Source organism: Netta rufina, assembly GCF_964035555.1.
Source record: "Netta rufina genome assembly, chromosome: 3".
In the NCBI taxonomy this organism is placed as follows: Eukaryota; Metazoa; Chordata; class Aves; order Anseriformes; family Anatidae; genus Netta; species Netta rufina.
The window spans coordinates 62,402,721-62,419,295 of NC_140125.1; the positions used below are offsets into that span (position 1 = coordinate 62,402,721).

At 40.1% G+C, this 16,575-nt stretch overlaps 1 protein-coding gene across 2 annotated transcripts in view; it reads right to left on the minus strand.

The window, feature by feature from the left end:
- SNX14 (sorting nexin 14) overlaps positions 1-4,764 on the minus strand; it is a 53,033-nt gene extending 48,269 nt beyond the window's left edge. For both annotated transcript variants that reach the window (XM_084283302.1, XM_084283301.1), the window contains exons 1-4: positions 4,534-4,764; positions 4,275-4,395; positions 3,433-3,509; positions 3,257-3,335 (exon numbers count right to left, since the gene is read on the minus strand). In XM_084283302.1, coding sequence (XP_084139428.1) covers positions 3,257-3,335; positions 3,433-3,509; positions 4,275-4,395; positions 4,534-4,673 — 417 coding nt within the window. In that variant the 5' untranslated portion in view covers positions 4,674-4,764. The remainder of the gene's footprint in view (positions 1-3,256; positions 3,336-3,432; positions 3,510-4,274; positions 4,396-4,533) is intronic.
- Between the last annotated feature and the right edge of the window lie 11,811 nt (positions 4,765-16,575).

Genomic DNA, 16,575 nt, shown 5'->3' on the forward strand with positions numbered 1-16,575 from the left:
TTCTAGCAAGCACAAAAACATTGCAAGCTAGTCAGTCCATTGCTGCTGAGCCAAGCTTTCTTAGGATTGCCATCAAATAGACTCCAGTTGCCAGGAGGAAGAGCTGTAAGAGCTAAGTGATAAACGATTCAGTAGCAGGACAGAAGTACCAGGCCAAATTAGACTGGAAAGCAGCAGGGATTTGATAGTAAACCACAGAGATGATATAAAAAGCCTTAAAGGACTGTACAACTAGATAGCGGAGGCCACTTCCTGAGGGCAGAACAAGCAATTCCCAACACAAAGCATGCAGGTCACTGTGCAGTCGGCCACGAGAGTTCTGGACTGGTGAGGAGCATGCTCAGGCAGTAACCAACTTCTTGCCATTCATTTGTCCATTAACAATTTTTAAAAGAAAAAAAAGAAGAAATCTGGTCCCATACTGAAAGTAAGAACCTGAGAACCCCAAAACTACTGAAAAATTGCTGAACTCAACAGACAGCACCCTGATCCACTAACCCATTTCTTTCATGATGCTGATCAAGAGTAACTGAGCAGATTTCTATAGATTTGATTTGCAACCATACCTGACGCAGCAAAATGAGATTGTAAGTAGAGATGAGTTAATTAACTGAATAATAACATTTGATTTTCCTTTACACAACCTGTAACACCTTAATTTTACTTAACGTAAAGCTGACCAACAGAAATAACATCTTAACTCACTAAAGGAAAAAAGCATGAGGAAAACTATCATAAAGCACAATGGACTAAAAAACCCACAAACAAAATTACACTTAGGTCACAGAATTATTTTTGTGCAAGATACAACCCAAATTATTAAATATTGATAGATGCATGGTCAAAGCAGTTCAACTATAAAAATAATAAGAAAGAAGCTTTAAGCACAGGGTTTTCTTATTGTTCTAAACCAAGTACAACAGCTAGATAAGCAAAACAAGGATGCAAAAGATTAAGAATCTGCAAAGTGAGACAAACTCTCATCATGATCCAAGAGTGAAAAATCCACATTTGTGAGAATAAATTGCATTTCTTCAGATTCAAATGGGAATTAAATTATTCTTTAACTACTAGAAAACCTATGCTTAAAGACTACGTAACTGATTCAAATTAGAAACACTTGGAAATGAGAACGTTGCTAAAATTTTTCAACCTGCAAAAGAACTAGGAAAACTAATTCAGAATCAAAAAAATCCCAGAATTATTTTAATTATTTGAAGAATCTGCCTTTCAGAGGCAGGCTGCACACCGTACTCCTTCGGAATCTCATTAATCTTAATTCACTTCTCAGTGTATCAGCTTTCCCCTACTGCATGACTAACCCACAAAAGAAAATAAGGGCAGTCTCTCTTTCCAGCCCCGAGCAGGCTATCCAATTCCAGTCACACGTTAAACGCTGCAGATCCCCAGCACAAATGAAGAGCAATATGGCACGGGCAGAACCTCTGCTGCCCTTTTAACAGGTACGGAAGAGCTGCAACAGGGAACAATGCAGTGGCATTTCTCATTCCAGCTAGTATCCCAAACACATGAAAAAGGTGACTTCATTGTGGAAACAGAAGCCTGTCTGGGTCCACCAAAGGTTATAACCCCAGCACACTGTGCCAGGAACGCACAGAACCCAGGTCTGACACCTCCCTCTGGTGAAGCACACAAAGAAGAGAAAGGAACGAGAAACACAGCATAGATATACAAAGCCACGTGGATGCTGCTAAATAAAGCAGGCCTGGGGGGACACAGCAGTGAAGGAAAAAAATAAAAAACCACCAACAAAAACACCCACACCACTTTGGTAAAAGCAGAACTACAGTATCAACAAGCAAATACAAAATGCCATTGTGTAGCAACACACTTCAAAAAAGCAGTCTTAGAAGATAACTATAGTATCCACTCAGCTCTCTTATGAGTAATGGAATACAAAGAACTTAATTTTAAGCTAAACAGGACAACTTCCAGTTCTTCAGCATTTACACATCCTTTGGTGAACCGTCACAACTATCTGCTGCCCAAAGTTCTTAAAAAAAATAATAATTAAAAAAAAAAAGACACAAAAGTATTTATTTCGCATTCTACTATTAAAATGAGGCTTAAAAAATAAGCCTATCTATATGATAGTCAGTGATATTGTATTGCTCTTTTAATATATTTGGGCCTAAACTTACTCTAAAAAAAAAAAAAAAGTCAATTTTAATAGATCATGTAATTTTAAAACAACAAATGTTTGCTTCTGAATTACAGAGGAAGTCACTATATTAAACTGAAGGAAGTCGACAAGTTATCTCCACAGTTTTTTTGGTTGGTTGGTTTTTGTTTGTTTTTTAAAGTCTTCAACTATCCATCCCTCCCTTCCCTTAAGGTTTTTGTCCTGTTGCTACTTTTGGTATGGGGCATGCTCTGAACAGCATCACACAAAGCCAAATTCAAGAGCTAGCTTATACCTCAAGCACACGCACTATTGACTTCATACATCAGGCTTTTAATTATGAGAGCTGACATGTAAGAATCTGCTCATCTCAGACATGCCATTTATTTTTTCCCTTTACCATAGAACTCCAAAGGTGGAATTTTAAAAATAGATTAAGCTACACAAGTATTTGTGTATTTTCCTAGCTTTAAAAAAGGCCAGAAAGTTATCTAATTAGCTGCCACTGTACTTCATCAAGAATCAACAAGGGGGTAACAAACCTAAAGCAAAAGAGCTCTTCAGATGCTTTCTAAAGAGAAAAGAATAAAACAAAATTCCTGATTTAGTCTTACCAGAAAGAGGTATAAATTTATGCTGTTCTTCTTTCAGTAAACCCACTGACTACTTATTTTGACCAATTGTGTTACAGCTTTGTCTGATGATTTTAAATAGGTACAACCACATGCTTATCTTCCATCACATAATGTTTGTAACTGGAGCAAATCATCCCTTAGCCACCACTTCAACAAACCAAGCAGGCTGAAATCCACAACCTTTCAAGAATCAGACATGTTTTTCAGTCACCTATTTAGAACTGTTCTTTCCTATATATTTCCCAATTTGCATAGATGTTTCTTGAGTTCTAGGCACACTACTGCAGGGACAGTCATATGTACATTAACATTGTCTCTCTGCACCTGCCATATATTCTTTTGAGTTTTACATGAAAAGTTAACACACATGCTACACATACCTGACTCATATACTCAACTGGAATTAGCAGGTCTAAGAAATGTGAAATTTAAAAAAATCACTGAATTTCAAGGAAATATGAAATGAAGCAGCAATTACCTCTGAGAGGGACGCATCAACCTTGGAAGGCACCTTCAGATCCAGCCATGGCTGATAGTTTTCCAGGAGCAAAGCAGGTCTGTAGGAGAGCATGGAAAATTAGATGTAATAACAATGCAAGTTCCCTGCTGAAGTGTACAAAAATACTACCATTAACAGTGCCACTTTTAATTTACCTGTGCCTCTTGCATTTGACTTTGCCACACACAGCACAACTGTGACCATGGGGAAATAGCTCCGGCAATTCTAATTGCTAGGAGAAAACATTTGGACAAGTTTATATTCTTTAAAATGATGACTCTTAACAAATCAGTAAATTCCTTCTAGAGTATACAATTACAGAGAACTGAACAGTAGACAGGCAAAGTTGTTTTCCCAGCAGGAAAGCAAGATAACAAGGCATGGCAAGAGAAACAACTGAACTGATCAGGAAAATCACTTCTACTACAACAAAACTTAAGTAGATAGCCTTGCACATCTCTACCTGTCTCCCCAGACACCATTTAGCCTGTGATCAGATCAACTGGCTTCTCTACAAACTTTGCCTTGCCTCAAAGATAGAAAACAGCGATTTCCTTTGGGAATGCTTTTCCCTTTGAAGTTCAGTACTGCTTAAAGAAGCTTGAAAGAAACAATCAATGAAGAAGAGTTAGAAGCAGCATGCAAAAGGCAGGACATTTTTAAAAGAGTCTTAATAGAAGAGAACACAGTTAGATAGTGTCTAAGCTACTTGCAAGTGAAACGCCCTAAGCAAAAAGTGGGTGAAATGGTTAGAAAACATCCATGAACTCTCCCAAGGAGCAGCTTTGCAGGAATATGTAGATTTGATGGGCCTGTGCACAGGTACAGGAAGAACCCAAGGTTGTAATCACTGTATTTGCCACAAGGTATCTATCAGTAAATAGACACAAGCTGTATTTACTTCTGGTGTTTTGAAAGCGGCAGGAATCCCACCAGAATTGCTGTCTATGTCTATGTCTGATGAATTTCATGTCAGCCCGTGGCGCACCGCGCTTACCTTGGGTTTGTATTTGATGGTGCACAGAATATTGGGCAGGAGGGAGTCTGGCCCCAGCGAGCAGTAGAAGGTGACAACACCAGCCACGAACGACCAGAAGACCATCAGGACGTGGAGGTACCTTCCGAGCAAGCAGAAAAAGGGGGTCACCGCTCGCAGATCTCACCTTTTGATGTTTGTTTTTTGCTTTTTTTTTCCCACGACGGCCACCCCGCAGCCACCCCCTGCCCCATGGGCTGTCCCCCAGACGCCGGGTTACCGGTTGAGGAGGAGGGTGGCGGCGGCCAGCCCCAGCAGGAGGCAGCAGAAGAGCGGGTACTGGCGGCAGGTCTCCCGCAGCACCTCAGCGCCCCGAGCCCGCTGCCGCAGCCGCTCGGCGGCCGCCCGCGCCCACCCCATGGCCGCCACCGAGCCCGGGCCGGGCCGCGCCGCTTCCGGCAATGGCGGGCGGCGTCAGGGGGCGGCCGCCATCTTGTTGGCGGCGCTGCCTCCTCGCCGCCCCGTGGCCGGGAGGAGGCGGCTCTCCGCCGGGGAGGAGCGGCGGAGGGGTGGGAGGGAGGGAGGATTGGTGCCCAAATTGGGGTCGGGGAGGTTGGGGTGGGTTTTGCAGCCGCACCGCGTTAGGCTGGTCTCCGGTGACAGGGCGCTTACATAAACGCTCGGGGTCGGGACAGCTGCACCTGGCTGAAACGCCCTATATTTAGCTGGGGACTGAGCCAAAGCTGTGCAAACGCTCCTCAGGGCTTCAGAGGGGATTGCAAAGCAAACGGAGCAGGGTAGAGAAAGGGATGAGATCCTCTCCCCCCCTTTAAAATCACAAAGTGTACAGACAGGGTTACAGCAGGCTGCCTAAGTGCTGCCCGGAATGTAGCTTACTGCGAGGGAGGAAGGCGTAAAGCCAACTGCACATTAGGAACAGCCCTCAGGTACTGCCCAAGTCACAGCAAACTGCTCCAATGCTTTCAGTAACTGAGGTTGTTGGGTCCTAGGAAGCTCAGAAGTTTTAACATAACACCCCTGGTTAGGGGAAGAGGGTAAAATAAAAGTGCTTCAGTGACTGCTCCTAGAAAACCTTATTGAGACGGGGGCTTCTAAATTACATATATAAAAGATAACCTGCTCAAGTACAACTGCCTTCCTTTTATTTTTGAGTTGCATTGAAAAAGTGGTATTGCCTTTTATACTCATTCGCACCAGCCCCATACAGGCATATTTGGGCAAAGGATACATACGCACACGCAGACTATGCTTGTCGAGAAGAGACTCGTGTTCACAAAGCTGTAGTGCAAACCCTACAACTATTCTGTGAAGGAAAAGACAGTATTTGGAATATGAGTTGGTATCTAGAAATCAAAAGCCGAAAACAGCTTTCAGACACTTCTCTCAGATGTTTGTCATTTTATGCAACACTTCCCTTGACCTCCAGATCAGGTGAAATGCTGCAGTTCGGCTTCAGTATGTTGACCTTTCTCAGAGAGCTTGGCAAAAGCCCAGGGTAGGATTGAATTTCCTTAAGAGCGCCTGCACAGTATTATTTCATGTCAGTCCACATGATTTCTATTAGGAAAAAAAAACAACAAATAAGGTACACATTCACAGCAAAGCTCCATACAGTAAATTCAGAGGAAATTAATTTTCCTCAGAAGATGCATTTTTATTACTTACTCCTCAGCTTTACTGCTTACAATTTTTAGTCATTTATTTTGCAATGTTTTTAATAATAACCTTTTTTTTTTTTTTTTTTTTTTTAAATGTGTAATGCTTAAAATATTTCATAGAGATGTTGTGACCAGCATCATGTATCTGGAACATTGGAAGTGACTTGCAGAGCAAACCAGCAGCACGCAAGAACAGAAGTTCAACTTCTGCTTCTGTTTGAGTTCTCTGCTCTGGGTAAAGTTTCTTAAATTATAGCTTCATTGTTCAGGGTTATGTTTATTTAGCATAAAAGTGCCACATTCCCATTTGGCAGTAATTGTACCTCATCATCTGAGAAGCCCTGTGATTTCTTTCAGTTCACAAAGTTTAGCTCTGCTGGCCAGACTCTACTACAACCTGCTTTGTCCCAACCTCCTCTGCCACAGACAAAGCACGGCTAGCACCACAGATCACCCTCTGCAGCCCACAGCTCCACAACTACTTGGATTGTTCTGCTACACTGAAAGATGTAGTTGAGGTTTGTTTTCTAGCAAAAGAATACAGAAAAACAAAAGGAAAATATAGACAAAACCAAGCTTTTCAAAATTCCAGGCAATTTACATGAGAAATGAAAACTTCATATATTCATCAGCAATAGCAAGTCTCCCTTTCCATAGAAAGGAGACAGTTCTCCATTTTTTATTCTTTTAAAAACTACAACCGAAGATCACATATTCTAACAAAAAAATGCACCAGTGGAGATTTTCCAGCATAATTTGAAATGAAAATAAATGCTTGCTGACTGAAAAATGTTAGTCACGTAGCTGAAATTCTATTTAATTGTTTTTGTTTTAAGTTTGAACTCAGTTGTTTCTTTAGGCAGTGAACTGTAATACAGATTCACACAGACTGCAAGCAGTCTGCTTTTACTCTCCAGTATCTTAAAAAAATAATAATAATAATAAAAAGTTGCCAGTCTATAATGCCTCTTTCTTCAAGTTATTTATTTTTCTCAAGGATACAGTTGTCCAGGCTAACTTCCATAATATAATTCTTCATCTTTGCCCAATCAGGGATTAGTTTTCCTTTATAAATCATTCCCCACAAGTCCTTTATAATTTTTGTGGGTCCTTTACAGATGTTTAATCTGAATAAATCATGTTAAACTTTTAACTTCAACAGCTTTCTCCTAAGCAAGCTCTGAATTTAGTTTTAAGCATATATTTAGGAAATAGGTAAGAAATAAAAAAGTAAACATGGACTCAAATCCCAATAAAATTAAGCTTTAGTAGGCAACTTAGGCTCAACTTTTCAATTTAAAACTCAAAGGGCATACAACCAGTTTCATCTCATGAACTCAGGTAATTCAGCTGCATTCAAAAACAAAGTAGATTTTTTTTTATTATTATTATCACAGGCTTGTTGGCTTCTCTCTTTTGAAAGAACACTCAGGCTTTCAGGGAAAGCAGAGGCTGACCATTTCTGGCTACCATTTGGTAGGATGATAATTATTAGCATTTAGGTAAACAAAACTGTTTTTACTGCTACAAATGCAGTAATGTTCATTAGTCTGTTAGCGAGTTAATAGTCTGCTAATAATGAGACTTACTGTATGAGACTCACAGACCTGCTCTCCTCGGTTGCGTGGGAATGCGTGCTGCCAGTGGTGCTTTTAGGTTCTTACGTTTGCTTCCTGGACCAGCACGTTATGGACCATGAGTTGATCCATGGTATTACAAGATTAAAGCAAAGTGGATGGGAAAATGATAAGCTGGGGTTAAAAGTACCCACTGGACACAGCAACAGAGGCTTTGGATTACTGGGTAAAATCCCACACAAGTTGTCTTTTAGAAGAACAGAGGAGGTCAGCTGCTCCAGGAGAATGAGGAGCATAACAGCAGAAATAAAGGAAAACACATTTAAAAAAAATAAAAAAAATAGATGATACTTCTCAAAAAGTCATTGGTCTCCACAGTTAGGGGAAAAAATGAATTACCAGCTGATGTTAGATATTTAATGTCTTGTTTTACATAAAAAGATTCAGCAGGAAATTGAATTGGGTGGCTAAGGGATATCAGTTTTAACAGGCTGCCCAAAATTCATCATTGCTTTAAGTATAAAATAAAATTCATGTAGATGATCTGAAAATACCTACACCAAACTGTGTTGTAGAACTGAGGTCATGAAATCACTAAGTACCAGGCAGAATAAAGACTGGCCTGAAAAAAGGGCACAGAGACTGCTCTGGTAAGGGAATTCAAGTGAAAGAACCTACTGCGAGTGAACATCCAGAGGGTCAGTTTAGTACGCGCAACAGGACTGATGCTTGGGAAAAAAAAAGGTGCATGGACATTGAGGAAATACTGAACACATTGGAATTTCACCAGGATGAACAATGTTTATTTTGGAAAATGCACCATTGGGAAGAAGGAAAAAATGGCTACATAATAGAGGCAGTTTTGTTTTGAGGAACCTGTAACTCTCAAGGAGAAAAAACCAAAAGGGTCAGAGCAATGTTAGAGCATTTCTCCAAATTGTTTGCATGAAGAGGACTGTTCTGAATACATCCTTTTAAAGACTAGATAATGGAGAGCATTAAGATATTAGAGATGAAAATAATGTCCCATAAATTACCATTTGTCACAGGACAAACTAAGGGAGAAAGATACTGAATAGAAAATCGCAAGTTGGGTACAGAAGACAGAGACCAAAAAAAATATTAAAGAATATGCATAAAGGAAAGCATTAGACCTATACAGGACACACTGGAGGAATGCTTAAAGATATAAACACTAGGTGTGTGGTAAACATTTGGCAAAAGTATAGTCTACAGAATTTTTCTTTTTTTTTTTTTTTTTTTCCACCAAAAGAGCAAGAGAGAGGCTCTTTGGATGTGCAATTTAACTTAATACTAAGTGAGATAGCTGAGTTGGTTGGTATGCGTGGGGAAGACTTGGAAAGTTACTTATCTGAAGCCATAAATTCCTTCCATAAACCTGAGCTGATCAAGGAGGAAGATTTTCATGGTGGCTGGATTTGAGAATTTGTAAGAAAACATAAGAAAGAGTTTGTAAAAGAAATAAGGAGCTGTACCAATGCAAATAGTTAAAAGAACGCCATAGCACAGCTTAAGAGCTCAGACTAAATGAAAATTAAGATGTTTACAGTGGGCATAAAGAAAACCTTGTCCTGGATACACACTTTGTGAAAATAGCTATCTCAGGTCCACGAGGGAGTTTCCAGACAACTTTGTGGTTAGTGGGGGAAATTCTCAAGTATGGAGTTTGAGGAGGAACGTGAGCCAGTTTCCCTTGATTCAGCTGAATTAGAAAGTGCCAAGAAAATACTTGTAAGGTGTGTTTCTGGTAAATGCTGCAAAGTGGTGCAGCACCTGTGCCTTTCATAACTATGATGAGACCTGGAGGATTCAAAGGCAGTGCAAGTTTTTCCACTGCAGGCACTTGATGCATACACAGAACAGCTGTGTCGGGTCAGCAGCTCTTCAGCCAGGTGAACATCCATCCTGCTTGTGACGATGGCCAACAGGGGATACCTAGAGGAAAGAGTTCTAAAAGCACAGCAGGAATATAATACTTTCCCAGAACATTCTTTGACTCCAATTTGCATCAGGGGGATATATATCTTGAGAAGGAAATTTTTTTTTTTCCCTGAGTCTCAAGTTGCTTTTTGAACTGCAAGGAGTTCCACCACTTTGTTCTCCTTGCATATTCATATGTATCTTCAATCTCACAAAGAACTTTCACTATTTTATACAGAGATGGTGAAAACTCATTCCTTACTCTGCTTATCATTTGTATCAAATGACTTTGACCACCTGAACAGTCTGCCTTTTACAAAGATTTATGATCCTCTTTCCTCCTTTGGGCACAATTTTCACCTTAGGAGCAGAACAGTGAAAAAAAATCCCTCAACTTCAAGTCTTCACATAATCAATAATTTCTGGTCAATGATCAGAACTTGCCAAAAGTAGAAAAAAAAGCCTGATTATAACAGAAGATTGTGGTTGTAAGACAGAAAAAGCTTTCTAATGATGCTAACATCTGTTGTGCGTCCTGATACTGATCGTGTAAACCCACATGCAGAAATCAGTTTTCTTTTTCCTTTTTAAATGGTGACAGGCAAGCTGGTATCCTGAATTCCACTGCTTCAGCTTCTTTCTGTAGGTACAGCAGCAAATGCCTTGAGTGTTTTTGTCAGGTCAGAATTCCACAGAGATATTTTTAGTTCAAGCAACCAGTTTCTCTGAGAACAAGAAGTATTTAAAAGTGGTATAGGTTAAGAGCTAAACAACATCAATTATCTCCCTCAGAAAGTTATTTGTGCTTCAGTTAAGTCTTTCAAGTACCACGTTACAGAAATTGTTATAGAATGAGCTGTATAACTAAGGTTGTTTTGTTTATCATTTGTTGGCTGAGGGTATATGCAATGAACTGGACATTTTCCCTTCATTTAAATGATGTAGAGCCATTATTATGTATGATGAATCATAGATCTATGATTCTACGTACAGCAAAAAAAATGTTTTCGGGAAGAAAAAACAAGCAACAATGGGACATATGTTAAGTTTCCCTGAAAGAATATGGGATATATGGAAAAAGCAAAATAATTCTATGCTAGCAGACCAATGCACAGGGTATTATGAGAAAACATGAACAGATTCACAGAACTGTAGGGGTCAGAAGGGACCTCCAGAGATCATGGGGTCCAACCCCCCTGCCAAAGCAGGTTCCCTAGAGCAGGCTGCCCAAGTGGGCGTCCAGATGGGCCTTGAGTATCTCCAGAGAAGGAGACTCAGAACAGAGGGTTATTCCTCTTCATATGTGAGGATGAGTTCTGAGGATTTTTGAAGGAACTTCTTGAAGCATATGGGCAGCTTGCTAGTATGACATTTTGCAGTATAACTCGAGCATGCAGCCCTATGGTAAAGCTCCACTGTAAGAGGAATATGATAATTTTAATTAGATAACTTTAGGATTCAGTAGCGAGCTCTGCAAGGCCAGGCTTCTTTACAGCTCGTAACTGATCAACATTACCTTTATCAGACAGCTACTCACGTTCCTGAAGGTAAGCCAAACCGTTCTTCCCCCAAAATGCTGTCTCGTTTAATAGAAAAGTGGCACTATGGTGTATTGCTATGTACCACTTCACTTCTACCTCTGGTATCACTGGTGCTTCTGGGGAAGCAGATGATCCCTCCAGGGGCCTATTAGTAGGATAGGAACTCACAGTCTCACTCTCTTCCAGAACAGTGAAGAACAGTTGCTTGCAACTCCTCCCCAATGTTCTGCAATGCAGCTCCTGGTGCACTCTTGCCACCTGCACAGTGGTTTTCCCTAAACAGTCCTTTGGGAAGGGAGCATGCATGCTTACGCAGGCAAGAGGACTCCGAAGTGTATTTTTGGGACAAATTGTAAAATCAAGAAATAAGGACTATTTGGAAGAGCTAGTTTTAATATCAGTAGGTTTTCTATAGTGGAATTTATGTGACTACCTGAAGAGTTAAAGTTTGGATATTGTATCATAGGATACACAAATTTCCTCTGGATAAATGAATTCAGATCAACTGAACATTTCATCTAGATCTAAGCCTGACCTATTTACTAGTTAAACATCAAAGTTCTGCACTAATTAAAGTTTTGCTTTGCTTTTTACTTTGTTTTATTTAAGTAACTAATATTCTAGCTGGGAAAGGCATTGGAGCTATTAGGAACTGAGATTGCATGGGGGAACATTATGATCATTCAGTATTAATCTGCAGCTTTCTCAGTTTCTAATATGTGACTGAATGATTTGCTACTACATCACCCATCTGGTTTGTCTTTTTCTACTGAAGTATAAAAAAATGTTTTAAACACTTGGTAGGCATGAGGCTCCCCCTTTCACAGATATATAAATATTTGTAAATATATACTAATAAATGGGCTTCTTAATATGAAAATCAGCTTACCATCTTTCATATCAAGCTGCAATGAATGAGGTTTTCTTCTCCACAAGAAGCTGCATGTCTTCCAGTCTTATCTCTGGACTTTGGAGTATTCTCTGTAGTCCCAGTGTCTGCACCCCCACCAGCAATTACAGTGATTGAGATTTGGAATTTCAACAGATGCATGTAAGACAGCTCAACACTGCATGTGGACCTGGGTAGCATCAGCTAAACCTGAAGTTGGGTTCAGTGCACTTCAGATACAAGAGGGAAAGAATTTTTTTCCCTCGAAAAAGTAGATTTTGGTTCATAAAAAAATAGAGAAAGGATGCCTTAATACCATTACAGGTTTCTTTAGGGCCTGTTTGTTTTCAAAAGCATTGTTTGTTTCGGAATAGCAGTAAGTTCTCCACTGAACATTATCATCCACTTTGGACGCAGCAAACTGTAGGCTGAGTTCTAACCTATCATCATACTCTGGTGTACTGTCTGCATCTAGTGTATTTTTGGGATATGCTATGTTCAGGAAACTTGGAATACCAGTCGGTCTCAACTCTGACGAGCCTATCTGGAGATTCTCCTGGACCACAATGGTGGGAACCAATACACAGCTGTGCTTTCTTCTCCTTTTTTTCCCTTCAGCACTTCATTAGGTCTGGAGAAGTCATAATGACACTCTCCTCTCCTTCCCTGAAGCCCACAGGCAACAGTTAAAAGCCAGAACAAAGAAAGGAACAAGGTCATGGATTATGTATGTGAGGAGCAGTTCTGGCTGTGAGGGGACACAGAATTGCTGCACATAGCCCAAGGTTTTAGTTCAAAGCTGCTCACCTGAGTTTCACCAAGAACTCAGAACATGCACACCGGTCTCCACTGGACGCTTCAATTCCCATTACTTCTACAGTCAGGAATGTTCCTATCTCCCACTGAGTCTTCAAAGATGCTGCTCACCTGCAGAGAAAATGACAGCTTTCCCCTACTGCCAGCTGCCCACTTCTGTACCTTGTTCATGAGCACAAAGCCTTATCTATTCTTGACCTGCTTTTCTTAGTAAGGAGAGACCATCCTAGCAAACCAAAATCAGGCAAATATATTCTGCCTTAGCCCTATTCATTTTCTAGCCTCCCCCCTTCTTTATTACCTTATGCAAGGTTTTTCATTGGACAGCCTTAGAATACAATTCCTTTTATTCATTAAGAAAGCGTATTTTCTAGTAAAGATGTAAGCTCCATCATGACTTGAACATCTTCAAAGCTTAGCAACCTCCATATTGGTAATATCTTTATCATCATTATCATCTTGAGCTCCTGCTTTCAGGCACGTATCAATCCCTTCATTTCTAAACATGAAGGCCACCTCCACTGGAGAATATACCCACCTGATCTACCTGCAATACCACATCCTGAAAAATTACCAGCCACTTTTCTCCCTTGGGATGCTGGGCTTGTATTGGATACTTATCCAGGAAAAAAAGCACAGCCCTATGCAAAAACCTAGTGGTGTACCTGGGAGCCTGTCAGGCCCATCCTCAATTTGAAATCTCTGAAGGGGTTGCTGAGTTGGCTTTGATTTGCCACAGCTTCCCAAGCGAAACACCTATTCAGTCACTTTTTCCCTGACGTTCAAATCAAGATGTTACACAAGGCTTCACTATAAACACGACACTCCTTCCCTAAGCATCACTCGATGCGTAGGTCTTGTCAGGCCCTATTAAAAAGTTTTTCGTATTACCCTACTTTTAAATACACTTTAAAGTATTACTAAAGGTATTTATCTAATTTTAATACCAGTAAAAAGAAATGGAAGAACTCCTCACCCAAAAACAAGCCAGTCATTGGCACGGGTACATCAGATATTCAGGACGGTCTCTTGCCTCCCTGGTGCTGAGGCTACTAGCCCATCATTTCAAACCAGCAGGTTTACCATCACCAGCCACAGGATTATCACTCACCTCTCCAAACAGGACATTCAAAATCACATAACTGAGGCATAGCAAGAGTTTTTCCTCTGCTGGTTTTCTGTTTTGCTGTATTCAAAACCTCCTTTGTTGCAGGGATACTTTCAGACAGAATTCCCTGGTTCTCTTGGACGCATTCCTACTGCCTTCCTGCCATTCTTCCCAAATTTCCACCGAGATGAAGAGGCCCCGATGATTACTTCAGCCCGGAAAGAATCTCCTTACCTTTTCACATGAAGTCCAAGGCCCTGTGTCTGCTCTCAACCTGATGTTTGCACCTGGGCAAGATCCATCACCTGACATTCCCTTCACATCTTGCTGTGGCTGCTAGATGATGCCTGGGTTAGAGTATACCTACCTTTCACAGGAAAAGGACAGACTGATTAATGGCAAGAATGATTCCACAAAGCTGTAATACAACTAAATGAAGTCCTACCTTCATGATTTGCCAGGTTATTTACTTGGCTATTTTGTTTTTAACCCTAGACTACAAACTTGCCAGTAGCGAAGGCACATTTAATAGTATTCTTGCGCCCGTGGATGGATGATTTCTTTCTCCAGCTGTTACATGACCTGAAGTTTTCTCTTGAGCCAGACAAGAATGTGTTTTGTTGAGGACTCTCCAAAGCAGGGAATATTATTAGTGATTCTATCACTCCTAGAGATCAACCATCTAAATACCACACAAACATACTCCTTTGTATTTCTCTGTGGGGAGTCTACCTGGCTTTTGATCACTGCTTCAAGGGGAGGAAAAAAAGAAAAAAAAAGGAAAAAAGGCATTTACAGGCAACTAAGTTTTAATTTTTACAGGGACATTTTTCCCTGTTTAAGATGTCCAAGTCAAATCTGCATTTTTCTCTTTAAACTGGAGACTAATAATATTTCAGTTTATTTGTGAAACCTAAAATATCTCTGTAATTTCTCTCATGTGGTTGAGGTTCCAACATTATCACATTTATCTCGCTTACCCCATACCCAAGAATTTAACACCTATCACCTAGTAACCTGCATGCCTTTGGAAAGTAACGCATATTCAAGTCCTCTCCCAAACACTTCTCGAAGACGGGTTTTTGTTTTGTGGTTTTGGCTTTTTTCTTCCTTACCCAATATATGCATTTGTGCTACATACACAGACATTCTTAGACAGACTAAGTGAATACCTGTTTAATAACAGCTCCTTTCTTTACAGAGTAAAGAAAGTACTCTTTCTTTACACAATTCTAAAATACGTGCTTTGATTACTGGGCTCTAACTTCACCCAACTGTCTGCTCTGAACACCAGAATTGCTAACATTTCCTCGTATCTTTAAATTGCATACAGAACTTGAACATGAACCTTACATGTTTGTATCTTCATGCTTTAAAGTCAAAAAAGGCTGCTTCAAAGGGATGTAGAAATTTAGAAGATGCTTAAAGCACATTATGCATCACAACTATCTATTGTTTCTCCAAGACTACAAGTGGATGATCATCTACGCACTGCTGCACTGGAGTCACTAACCCAGCTGTTCTTTGCTGGCTGCACAATAAAACTACATGAGTACCTCAGCGTAATTCAGTACCAAATCAGCTACTTTAACATAAGCTATCATTGAGGGCAATTTGTGCCAACCTTGCTGAGAAGTGACTGCTACCCAATTTACTTCCGTGTAAATTCTACCTGTGTGCTGGGTACCCCTTAATGCACCCCTGAGTGCAGTTACAAACTGGGAGGCTCCACTTTCGAAATGCTTAACCAGCAATGCTTTTTCACAGCTCATCTGTGTACTTCTCTCATTTTGTCACTCGGTGAAAGCACTACTCCTAGAAACGTTACACTGCGAGCAACAGGCTAACAGCTTACCCACCGGAATTACAGAAAACAAGCCTCCATACTTCCCATCAGAAATCTGTACTATTTTCAACAGTTAGCCTAAGAAAAGACTGAGGATGTCAGAAAGCAGCAGCTATTAGGTCTGAGACTTACTGATCAGCTAACACAAGTATTAAGATTTTTTTCACATCGGAACATGGCAACCTAAATGGCTGAGAAGATCAGTAAACCAAATGTGGTATTTTATCAGAATAGCATGCCACTAAATAAGTGGTGTACAATTATTACACCATTCCTATTGTAAGATCACAACGATAAGTAAAAACCAAGTTGCAAACTCCACAAGAAAAACAGCTGCTTTAAATCCAATGGATTTAAGACTTTCCATGTTCTTCCTAACTTTAACCTGGGTATCAGACCCAATGGATTTAAACCATTTTTTATATATATATATATATATTTATTTATTTATTTAAATAATATCTAAGAGGTTCTCTGTTAGCATTATGAAGCCATCTTCCACCATTCCCACTGGTAAAGCTTAAATCCACCTAAAGCTTACAGTATCTTCAGTGATACAAGTTATGACAGTTTTTTCCCTTTATGTTCACTCTTCTGATACCACAAGAGCTGCAGCATACTTCATTTGCAGATTTTGACAATTTTAAACAATGTACCTTGCTGTAGTTTCCTCAGAGGAGCTTTTAATTCAAAAGCAAGTGTAAATCACCTACACTTTTACAGAAATCAGTTAAGAATTAGATGCAGTTTCACAAGGCTAGTTTAAGTCTACTTATGCGATTCTGGTAAAACTACTACTCACATTCACTACTCCCAATGATTGTTACTGGAGGTTTTGTCTTCCCCCAAAGCATAAACTTAAGTGCATAGAATTTTGTTCAAAATACTGGATCAGAATAGGTTTGAACTGGAAAAAAAGTTGCAC